The sequence below is a fragment of the Lissotriton helveticus genome, chromosome 10, assembly GCF_964261635.1.
Source record: "Lissotriton helveticus chromosome 10, aLisHel1.1, whole genome shotgun sequence".
NCBI classification, from domain to species: Eukaryota; Metazoa; Chordata; class Amphibia; order Caudata; family Salamandridae; genus Lissotriton; species Lissotriton helveticus.
In genome coordinates, this window is record NC_136071.1 from 802,364,845 (window position 1) to 802,377,005 (window position 12,161).

General features: G+C 44.0%; 1 protein-coding gene across 1 annotated transcript in view; it reads left to right on the forward strand.

Moving 5' to 3' along the window:
- Positions 1–12,161, forward strand: part of MPP7 (MAGUK p55 scaffold protein 7) — a 1,171,941-nt gene that overhangs the window by 293,973 nt on the left and 865,807 nt on the right. Inside the window, exon 3 of the mRNA XM_078663396.1 lies at positions 6,454–6,621. Within this exon, the coding sequence (XP_078519522.1) occupies positions 6,585–6,621 (37 nt within the window). The 5' untranslated portion in view covers positions 6,454–6,584. The remainder of the gene's footprint in view (positions 1–6,453; positions 6,622–12,161) is intronic.

Sequence of the window (12,161 nt, forward strand, 5' to 3'; positions counted from 1 at the left end):
TATATTACCTACTGGCAGCCGCCAGTAGGTAGTTATAGTTAGAACCTAGTTTCTATAGGAAAAGCGTTTTTTGTTTTGCTAATGATTTTGGAGCCATTTCATGAATCTTCATGAAATTTTCAAACTAATTTGGTAGTCACTGCTGCTCCTGTCTTGAAAGTTTTGGGGTGGTCCGTCAAGCGGGGGCTGAGAAAAAAGTGGGGTCCCAAAACACGTTTTCTCCATTTTAATTCCTGTAGGGACTTTAGACACTAGTACAGCCCGAACCGTTGGATGGAATTGCACCAAATTTGGCAGAAAGGTAGATCATGGTCCAGAGTAGTGCCTTTTGGTTATTTTATGTAAATCTGTTCAGTAGTTTGAGATATCAACCAACATCCAAATTTGTATTTCTAGGAGTGTGAATCCTCCCTGTGCTGTAATCTGATTGGCTGCCAACACTTACACCAGGAAGTGTTGGCTGCCATCTTGAGACTCTGCTTCAGCTGAGTCCCACAAAAAACATAAAAAATATAGAATAGAGGACAGGGTAGGAATACCTTGACCCCCTAGATGTGGTGGCGGGGTCCCGCTGGTGTTTAAAAAAGTTTTTAATTTTGCCACTAAATCGCCAGTGGATTCGCAAATTTGCTGCAAAATTGAGAAAAAAGTGTGGTCACCCATGCTTGTTTATAGTAAATCCCCGGGTGGGAAGGGTTCCGGGAGCATGAAGAGTTTGCCAAACATATTGGAGGGGGGGTGCATGTGGCCAACCCAAGGGCATTTATATGTCCCGGGGATCACCTCCACCTCCTAGGGTATACATATACACATGGGAGGGCTGCGCTGACCCCCCGGGGACCAACACCTCCCTGGGGCTTTTTAAAAAAGGAGGTGGGCTGCATGGACCCCCTCCTTAGGGCTTTTAGAAGTCCTGGAGGCCACCACCTCTCCTGAGCAAAAATAAACAATATGGATGAGATCCTGTGGACCCAGGGACCACCACCTCCCCAGGGCCAAATGCAAAATTAAAACATGGAGGGGAACTGTGCTCCCCCTCCCCCCTCCCATGCCACATCCCTGGCCATATACGGCCCGGGGACTACCACCTCCGCAGGACCAACCCATGCAGATCAAAGGAGGGGGCCTTCTGTAGCCAATAATGGCCATAGGATCACCGCCCTCCCGGGCCATATTCTGTTATGCTGTGACTTAGCAGGAGCTTTGACATCTACTGGCAAGACTGAGCAAACACCCCGCTTCCAGACAACATGAGCTGACAAAATCCTCTCTTGCAGCAAGTGGAGGTTTTGGCCTACTTTCAAGAGGGCTCAGACACAGACTAAATGATTACTCTCACAGACAAGGAGCTGCACGTTTAGCAGCTTACTCTCACAGACAAGGAGCTGCACGTTTAGCAGCTCCCTATCTGTGAGAGCAATGCTGGCTCCCACAGGAGGAGTGAAGGTGGCAGGGACTGCAGGGGCCTTGATGCTCCCCCAGCTGTCCTGGGGGAAAAATTAGTAGAAAGAGGCCACATAAAGGTAAGAAACAAGCAGAAGGAGGCAGAATATAGGTCAGAAAGGGGCAGACTCTGTCAGAATAAGCAGAATGAGCAGATTATTGGTGAGAAACAAGCAGAAACGGGCAACATGAAGTCCGAATGAGCAGAAAGAGGCAAAATAGAGGTCAGAAACTAACTGAAAAAGACAAAGAGGTAAAAAACAAGCAGAAAGAGGCAATATTAAGGTTAGCAGTAAGCAGAAAATGAGCAGAACCCACTCAGGCACTCATACACCCACTCACAGACCAACTAAGGCACTCTCACAGCCCCATTCACACACTCATTCACCCACTTACAGATTCACTCATACTGCCTCACCTACTGACAGACCTACTGGGAGACTCATGCACCAACTCACAGACCTATTCAGGAACTTACTCGCAGATGGACTGACACACTAATGAAGGCACTCGCAAACACACTTGGACACTCTCACACCCACTCAGATACTCGTGCACTCACTCAAACACTCATTCTCAAAGGTTGCAGGTTACAATTAGGAAATAACATTAAAAGAAAAATCAGAAATTCACTGAAAAAAACAAAGGTACAGGAATGTTCTAGTTAGCCTCAGATTTCACTAGTACAAAACCATAGAAATTCAGCAGTTCTAGGTACCTGAGCTAACTATAACTTTCGGCTTCTCAGTTCATTACTTATGACCCTACATATTACATCACTCTTGACATGGTCAATGATATCACTGATGACATCTCAAATGACATCACTGATACCCACTCACACACCCAGATACCCACTCCCACATGGATGCATACAGCCACTCACATAATATATGCTAACAATAGTATCACTCGTTAGTAGTACACCTAGTATTCTAAATACGTTTTTGTAGTAGCTTAGTATATATGTTTAACAATCATAAACTCTTAGAAAATACTTACACTCAATGGATGATGTCATCAGTGATGTCACTGATCATGTCATGAGTGATGTAATATGGGATATCATAATCGGTGCATTGCAGGGGCATAAGTTATAGTTGGCTCAGGTAACTATAACTCCTGAATTTCTATGGTTCTGTACAAGTGAAATCTGAGCCTAACTGTAACGTCCTTTTAACCTTTGGTTTTTACAGGAAAAAATATATATACATAATATAGGCTTTATACTTGCCTGCAAAATACTTTCATTTTCACTGTAAAGGCAAATGTGTGGTAATCGACTTTATGTAATGGCCTGCATGGTAATGGCTTGCGTGCTTCCATCATACATCTGTCGTCTGGGAGCTGCTGGCCAAAGTTGTGTCAAGTATCCTTTGTTCGCACTTAGTCTCTTTTTTGGAAGTCGAAAATCTCCAGCGGGAAGTAGCTGTAGGCTACAGTCGACAAGGGCTTCACAAGGCAGGACAAGAATATAGCAGGAGCTGCTGCAAAGCCAGGCCAACTGACGATGCACCTTGGGCAGATCGACAAGCAGGTAGTTCCCAATCTCCTCTTGGTTCCCAGAGCACTTTTTGGGCAGAAATGTTCTACGGTTTAGTGCTATCATGGCACCTTTAAAACCATTTCCAAAGGTCCAGGACTGAAAGGGTACCACTTAGACGGTCAGGACTCACTCAGGCAGGGTCCAGGTGTGGCTTCAAGATGGTTGGAGCCTTTACTGTCCTTGAGGCTCTGATCAAGAGGCCAGCCAATTAGCCCTTGAGTCACTTCTGGAAGTCTTGGGTAGAGAGCAGACTTCTGGGGCACAGAGCTGTCTTCAGGAAGCAGAGCAATCTTTATTGGTTTAGCAAAGTAGTCCCTCTGAAGAACACAGTGGCAGTCATCGGAGTCCTTCCGCAGGTTCAGTAGTGAGCTGAAGAGTGGGTCTGAGCGTTCTATTTTTATACCTGGTGCCTCCTTCGAAGTAGTGGAAGTTTCTAGAAATTCCTTTTTTAAAAGTGCTTGGAATTTCCGGCCTCCTTACCCTGGCTTCAGCCTGACTACAGGCGCAGTGGGATAGTGTTAAGTTATTTGTGTGTGAGCAGAGCCCTGCCTATTGATCTATAAGTGGAATGTGTCCAGCTCCACCCCCCCATCCTGCCAGTGATGGCCCATTCAGGCACAGCTAGTCCCTCTATTGTGTGGGTGTCAGGGAGGAATATACAAAGACCAACTACACCCCCTCACGTGACCCAAGAACAGGCTGCACGCAGCAAGTGGCAGAGGGCAGGGAAATGCTAACTTTCTAAAAGTTTGTGAGACAAACACCATGGCACCTTAAAAGTAAAAAACGAGGATTTAATTTCCTTTTCTTCACAAGAGGCCAATTGATTTATTACAGTTGGCCATATCTGCTATTCGAAGAAATGTATCTTGAAAATATGAGTCTCCTCTTGATCCTTTAACCAAGGGGTCAGGAAATTACGCAATATCAACATTTGTCCTGAAGATGGTCTAATTGAAGATGGTCTCATTGACTTGACGCAACGGAGACCAAAACGTCAGCGTCTATCCCATTCTACTTTAGTCATTGTTAATCATCATAGCTTGTGTTCTGAATCCTATGTTGAGGAGAGTCATACTGTTTAATGAAGATGGGCTGATATACACTGACAATCAAGGTATTTTTTATGTCTAATTTATATGCTTTTTGTTGTATGTTTGTTTAAATAGTTTGCTGTTGTTGCTGTATCCTTATTGCTATGTTCTTTGAAATATATATTCAATTCTCTTTTTTTATACAGCCGGTTGTAATTAATTGTTTTCTAATTTTGTTGAAATTAATTTTAGCTACTATTAAAAGTGTAATTGAATGTCACCATATATATATAAGATAAAGTTATAGAAAACTGTATCCCCTAAATGAATTCCTTGTAGGCACTTTGACCTTTCTAACATTCTAAAAGTGGCATTTTCAAAATTGTAACTTAAAATACAAATTGACCATTAAGGGGATTTTAAATTACAATCCCTCTGACACCAAACATGACTTTCCTAGCAGCTCCTAATCAAACGTTAACACTTATTAAATGTATTAAGGTAACTAAATGTTATCCTATGGCAGTGAGGCCTCACAATACTGGAAAATGAATTGGTGCGTTTTTCACTACTAGGACATGAAAAGCTTGAAAGTACATGTTCAACTTTTTAATTACAATGCACCCTGACATATGGGCTGTTTAGGGTCTACCCTAGGCGTGACTTATGTCAAATAAAAAGGATTTTTAAGGCTTGGCAAGGGGGTAATTTTGCCAAGCCAAATTGGCAGTTTATATCTGCCATTAGGCTGCAATGGCAGGCCTGATGCGTGCTTTAAGGGGCTACTTACCTGGGTGGCACAATAAGTGCTACAAGCCCTCTAGCAGCATTTAATTTATCCTCCCTGGCTAAATGAGATGCCACCTACTAGGGACTTACAAGTAAACTAAAATATGCTAGTCAGGCGTAAGCCAATTTTACGACGTTTAAAGGAAAGAGAGCAAGCACTTTAGCAGTAGTTAGCAGTGGTAACGTTCACAGAGTCCTAATGCCAACAAAAATTAATTCAGTAAAATAGGATGGGTGAAGGCAAAAGGTTTGGGGGATGACCCTTCAAAGAAGGCCAAGTGCAACATGAATGTTGGAAGCCACAATGTCTGTGGTTGTCTGAACCCAGCAAGACTTAATATCCAACTTGCCCACCCAGGCTCATTCCATGAGGAAATAAAGCCGTTCCAGGGAACCCTTCCCTCTAATCCCACATGCCCATACTGCTGTCGCACCTTATAAGAGTATTGTAAATGGCATGTTAAGGCACACGTCGAGTTACGGGCTCATGGCTCACTCAATGTACTATACATGAGGACAATGGTGAAAGGCGTAATTTTAACACCCTCTCAGCCGACCATTGAAAAAGGATTGTGTGTTATAGATTACTGTGGAAAAAGGTGTAACTGTGCTTGCTTGAAACCTGCTGATATATGAAGCTACCTTCTTAAGTATATCAGTTGTGTACTGATGCAGTGCGTGAGCTGACCTCAAATCGCCAGCAATGTTGGGAAACTTTGCCTCATCCAGTCTTTGGGGTAAACTCTCTGGGGCCTAAACTTAGTAGCAATTGATGGAGCAGAATGCTCCCTTCAAAGGTGCAAAGACATGATATTGTCCCAAAATGATGCATTGCCCTTCCTTCCGTATCAAGAAGGAGGCACAGTTTTTGGGGCTGTCATTCGAGGGGAGTGTTTTCTCCTTGAAAGTATCTCCTATTCTGTTATAACTAAAACATACTGACAAGTGAGTTTTAAATGCTAGGGCTACAGTCGTAACCACAATGTTTACATCGTCCGAGTGTTGGTGTGAACGGCATGGTCAGCCGTCAGCCCCTGAATGACGATTATAGACTGTGACAAGCCTTGGCCTGGAGCAGGCGGCAGAGTGGGTGAGTAATCCTGTCTACAGGAGCCAAACGTTTGGAGATGTCATAACCTGATTAATATAAATATAAGAGTGTTCTAACGAGGCCTGTAATTGAGGGCCGAGCCCGTCGCCTTGATTATGTGCGGCTGGCAGAGGCCTGCTCGGTGTCTGCGTTTCCCGCCAAGACCCCTCAACCTTCCAAGGTGAGCGCGAGCCCCTCCCGGGCAGTCTGAAGCCAGAAGTGGCAGGGGGCAGAAAAGCCAAGCGCTTCATTGGGGGAGAAAACCGGCTTCACGGGCGCATTGTATTATTCATCACGCTACACTTATCTATACATTCTTGTAACACTAAATAATTGATTGCTTCAACGAATTACTCCTATCTAAATCAAAATCTTAGCTCACGTTCCTTTTCTGAAGGATAATTGCACTTTTTATTTGGCCAAGGCAGATTTCTAGGCATTTAAAGCCATGAAATAAATGACGTTTTAAAAAGAGTTTTGACATGTTTAAGCTGCTGTATTTTAAAGTTCAACAGTCCTCTTTATTGTAGAATTGTGTCTGTTCTTTCTAGGAGGAAGCCTCGAGTTTGCATAAATCTCTGTCGGCGGCTTGGCTTCAGGTAGCTGAGCTGGAAGGGGCTGCTGCCTTCTGGCTGCCGAGCGCCATTCTCGCATTCCTGTGACAGACTGTCAAAGTGGAACCATGCCAGCGCTATCAACTGGGACCGGAAGTGACACAGGTACGCAGTCTTGGAAGGTTCTGTTTTTTGTCACTGCTAACATTTTTTACTTTTTGTCACCCGGAGCTATTATTGTCCAGTGGAGTGACTTCTAAAAAAGTGAACCTTTCATAACAACGGGTTTCACAGTATCCATGTACATCTGAAAATCACTGTAAGAATTGATTTAGTGGTGAGAAATGGAATCTATTACTACCTTATGTTACTACCTTATGGTACATCTTTACAGTAGCAGTGTGATGTAAATCGAACTCATTGACAAATCCAATAGGTCTGACTTTTTTTTGGAAGCATTTGTTGGTTTATTGATGGATCATTTTGGGCAGGGCTCGAAGTGGGATGACAAAACGGGAGGTCAATCAAAAGGGCGTGGCCGATGCAGTGAAGGGAATGGCTTAATAAAAAATCAGTTTTTTAGCATAGTGTGTCTCCTGACTGGCATTTTGCTGCTTCTGTGACTGAATCCAGATTACTATGAATAAGTATATTTACCATAGAATATTGAAAATACTTTCGCTATGAAATGATGAGACTGTAAAAGAACTATAACAAGTCGCTTTGAAGTTACTTTAAAAGCAGTGAAGGGAGGTACTGCTGCAGAGTTAAGATTTTTTTTTCACCCCGAAGGTGAGGGCAAAAATGGAAAGCCCGATAGAGGCACCCGTTTCGGTATCTTCTTTTCAGAATTGCTGGTGCTGAGCACCAACAGGACCCTGCCCACGTAAAGCCCTGATTTTGGGAGCTACTTCATAGCTATGTAAGGATGAAATAATGGACGTCTATGGCTGGATGGATTGAACTAAGGATTCATTATTATTATAATTGCATTTATTGAGTGCGCAGCTACCCGGAGGTTTCCCGGCGCTAAAGCAAACAGAAGGTGAGCAAAGTGTGAGGGATTATGGGCATGCAGGTTAAGTATTAAAAAGCCAGGTCTTAATTCCTTTGCGGAATGTCAGGTAACAAATTTCAGATCGCAAGAATTGAGGTAAGGAATTCCATAGGGAGGGTGCCAATAAAGCGAACGAGCGACCGCCCATTTTAGCTCTGTTGACACGGGGGATCTGAAACTTGTTTTGTGTGGAAGATCTCAGCGTGCGGGAGGGAACATATTGCTGCACCAAAGAGGACAGATATTTCGGAGCTTTACCTGACTTGATATGATGCATTATACAGAGGGCTTTGAATTTTACTCGGCTCTCAATTCGCAACCAGTGCAACTTGCGCAGATGGATGGCAGCCGAGGATCTGATAGGTAAGTTACAGATAAGGCGAACTGCCATGTTCTGAACCACCTGATATTTCTTTATTACCTCCTTACAGGCGCCCAAAAGTAGGATGTTCCCGTAGTCCATGCGTGAGGTGACAAGGGCCTGGACTACGGTCCTCAGGGTGTCAGCTGGAAGCATCCACGTGATTTTTCTCAGCCACCTGATGATGGTAGTACAGGTGGCAGAGACTTTTACAACATGTTGCTTCAAAGACAGCTGGTTGTCAAAAAGAACCCCAAGGTTGCAGGCTGTGACTGAAGGGGTGGGTAAGGGGCCCATCTGAGGAGGCCAGTGTTGCGGGCCCCAGAGCGATGTATTTGGACCAAACAGGAGCAGCTCTGTTTTGTCACCATTTAATTTTAATTTATGTCTGTGCATCCAGTTATATATATGTTTCAGTCCAGACTGCAGAGAAGACGTAGGGAGATGTTTATTAGTGGAAAGTGAGTAGACGATTTGCGTATCGTCTGCGTACGAATAGATTGTGAGGCCTGCTTGTTCTGCCAGGAAAGCAAGGGGTCTCACATAAAGATTGAAAAAAAGAGGACTGAGGATAGACCCCTGGGGAACACCGTGAGGGGAAGAAAAAATAGAAGAAACAGAAGTAGAAGAAAAGACTTGAAAAGTGCGATCAGAAAGAAAACTAGCAATCCAGGCCAGGGCAGGGCCATCAATACCCACAGATTTCAAGGTGGACAACAAGATGGAGTGGGAGACAAATGCGGCACTCAGATCAAGCAAAATGAGTACCACTGTCTCCCCGTTGTCCACCTGTCTTCTGATGGTCTCAGACACCCCAAGAAGCGTAGTCTCAGTGGAGAAGCCAGCCCTGAACCCAGACTGTGAGCAGTGAAGAAGATTAGAGGATTCAACATAAGAACTAAGCAGAGAGTTGACGTGCTTTTCAAGAACCTTAGAATAACAAGAAAGAAGAGAGATGGGACGGAAGTTGGAGGGGTTGTTTGGGTCCGCGTTGGCCTTTTTTAACAATTGAACCACCATCGCATGCTTCCATTCATCAGGGACAGTTGCTTCAATCAATGAAGCATTCAGAATGTCCAAAATGATCTGGAGTATGGCAGGATCCAAGGTGCACAGTATTTGTGGAGGCATAGGATCAAGGGGAGAACCAGATTTTATTTCATGAAGATATTTATGAAAAAGCATGAGAGAGATCGGTTCCCAAGAGTGGAGCTGGGAGGCAGTAGGAGGTACACTAGAGGCATCAGTAGGAAGAGGGATAGGTGGTACAAACTCAGGAGAGGAAGATACAATAGGAGTAGCACTAAAAATAGCGTAAATCCTATCATTTTCTCTAGAAAAAAATTTGCAAGGGCATTGCATTGTGTAGTGTCCAGACAGGGGTCTTTGGGTGTGGAGGACACGCCAGAGAGATCTTTTACTATTTTGAACAAGGCCTTCGGTCTATTTTGGGCATTGAGTATGGTGCTATTAGCATGATTAGCTCTGGCGGTATCACAGGCAGAGTGGTAAGCCAGGAGGGCGGCCTTATATTTAGTTTTACTATCCGTGCAATAATTGGAGCGCCAAATGCACTCCAGTTTCTTGCATCGAGATTTTTCCTGGCGAAGAGCATCATTAAACCAGGGTGCTGGAGGATGATGGATCTGCGTTTTATTACTCTGGATTGGGAGACAAGAATCTAAGGCTGTTGTCAGCCAAAAGCTGAATGGATGAAGACGGGCACAGGAGAGGGGTAGGTGGATAAACAAGAGTGTTGAGTATAAATAAATAGATGAATGAGGGGATGGATGGATGGATGAATAAATGAGTGATTCTTCTTCCAAGGGACCCCCATTCGGAGTTCCTCTACTGTACCCTACCTCACCCTGTACTCATTCAAAAGTATAAAGCTGTCACAGAAAGTCAGCAGGTGATTGGTTAGGAAGGTGTCAAATAATATTAGATAGGGATATAAGCCTCAAGTGACGGATCAGTGCAAACACAAAGTCAGCTAGTTATTGTAGGAATCAAAGAAATTAACTATAATGTATTTAAAAGAGAAGGGCTTTCAGTTCGGATTTAATGATTGTCAGTGAGGTGGTGGTGTGTATGCTGAGAGGTAAAGAGTTGGTCTCTCCATTAAAGGCTTGGGCCATAAATCGTTTTTCAAAAGGACATTTTAATCTTTATCAGGAGAGTGGACAGTGAGGTTTTGATGAATTTACAAACTATACTACATCTCAGCCACTTGTGATTTTTTTTCATTGGAACTGTTTTAGTTTTTGTCTTTAATTGTTGTTTGTGCTAGGTAATCAATACACTACTTGTACATCATGCCATGCACATTTATTATTATGTATATTTATGTCACAATTTTAACTTTTATATGAATAAAATGACACAATCTTCATTGTTTTTGTCTGGTACACTGAACTTATGTAGCTATCATTCTTTCATGTACAGGACTTTATTTTTAATAAGTCCCGAGTTGCCTAGGAAAGTTATTTATGTTAGAGTGGTCAGTGAGGTACAGGAGATGGGAGATGAGGGAATCCACCTGAGAGAGCGTGGACAGTGAAATACAGGAAGAGTTAGAGGTTGGGGGACTAAACGCAGTAGAGTTCAGTGAGAGGTGTGGAATGGAGCAGTCAGCAGGCAGTAACAGCGAGGGGTCTGAACGAACACTAGGGAGAGCTTATGAGGGACAGTGGGGCTGAGATTAACCAAGCAGGGCATCAAATGCACGTGGTGGGATTTGGCCAAAGGCATTGAAGCAGGGAACGAAGTAACCATATAGCAGGCATGTCAGCGAAGGAAGTAGAGCTGGGCAATCATAACAGGCCAAGTAAGATCGGAAAAGAAACCAGAGTGGAGGAGTCATGGCAGTAAATAAAAACAAGAGGGGTATAGGCAGGCACAGAAATGTGCTAACCTTTGTAGGGGCGGGAGCTGATATTTGTGGGTACAAATCAGAGATAAAGGGAAGAGATGGAGATGGCATGGTAGCAAAGTGAAAAAGGAAGGGGAAGGGCAGGCCGAGACTGAGAAGGACTTGTGGGTACAAATCAGAGATAAAGGGAAGAGATGGAGATGGCATGGTAGCAAAGTGAAAAAGGAAGGGGAAGGGCAGGCCGAGACTGAGAAGGACTCAAGGTGGCAGTGGACTATAAGAGATTTGGTGGGGCTGATGGGCTTGGATTGATATGTCACTGTAGGGCTTATGGAGGATGTTCGTTGGCATAGTCCTGCATTTCGCACAATTGCAGGTGCATTAGAAACTGTCCTATGGTTTGGGGTGGTTGAGGTGCACCACCAGTTGTCTTTACCGAGAATGGAGTTATATTGACTGGGCTCTTTGGCTCTTGGATACAGCTGTTTTGGAATGTGCGTCTACAAATATGTGGGTTAAAGAAGCTCAGGCAAAGGTCAGTGGGCCTCAAGTTGGACGTACATTAGCAAAGCTCTGAACAGTTCCGGAGGGATGTGCATTGCCCCCGCTCGGTGGCTCTCAGGGTGGCTATGTATTAGTAGAGCTGTAGAGGGCTCAGTATGGAGGTTCATTGGCAGAATTTGGTGGGGTTCAGCACAAATGTGCATTAGCAGAGCTCTGTATGTATTGGTATGGAGGAGCATTGACAGAGCTTGTTACTGCTTAGGATGGGTGTCCATTAGCATAGCTTTGGAGTACTTTGCATGGAGGCGCACAGGCAGAGCTTTGCGAGACTCAGGAAGGATGTGCATTAGCAGGAGTCTTGGAGAGTTATTTGAGAAGGGGCATTGACGGAGCCCATTGAGCTCCGGATGGATATGAATTTGAAAAGCTCTGTAGAGCTCGATGTGGAGATGCGTTGGCAGAGCTTGATGGGCTTTGGATGCATTTATATTTGTCAAAGCTTTGGAGAGCTCAGTTTGACGGTGTATGATGTCTTATGCATAACAATGAGTATGCCTTAATCTAGATGTTTTGTGGACATGGTGATGGTGGAGGGAGTGGCTGGCCGTGTACACCCCATTGCTTTGCCCAGCAGCAGCTAATTGTATTGAATTTCACCAAAAGAAACTTTTGGGAAGTAGCAAATTCGCTATATCCGTGACTCCCATCTGTGTAACAGTTTATAGTCTCCTTTATTTATCATCACTTCTAATGGCGAACCTGTAACTTCATCTGCCACCAAAAGTGGTAGTAATCCCAGGCAGAATAATGCAGGGTATTTTTAGAAGCGTAACATTTCGCGTTTCTTTTTTTTAACAAGATTTTCGGTGCTACCTCCACCTTTCATCACCCTCCTTCTTCTGTATACTTTG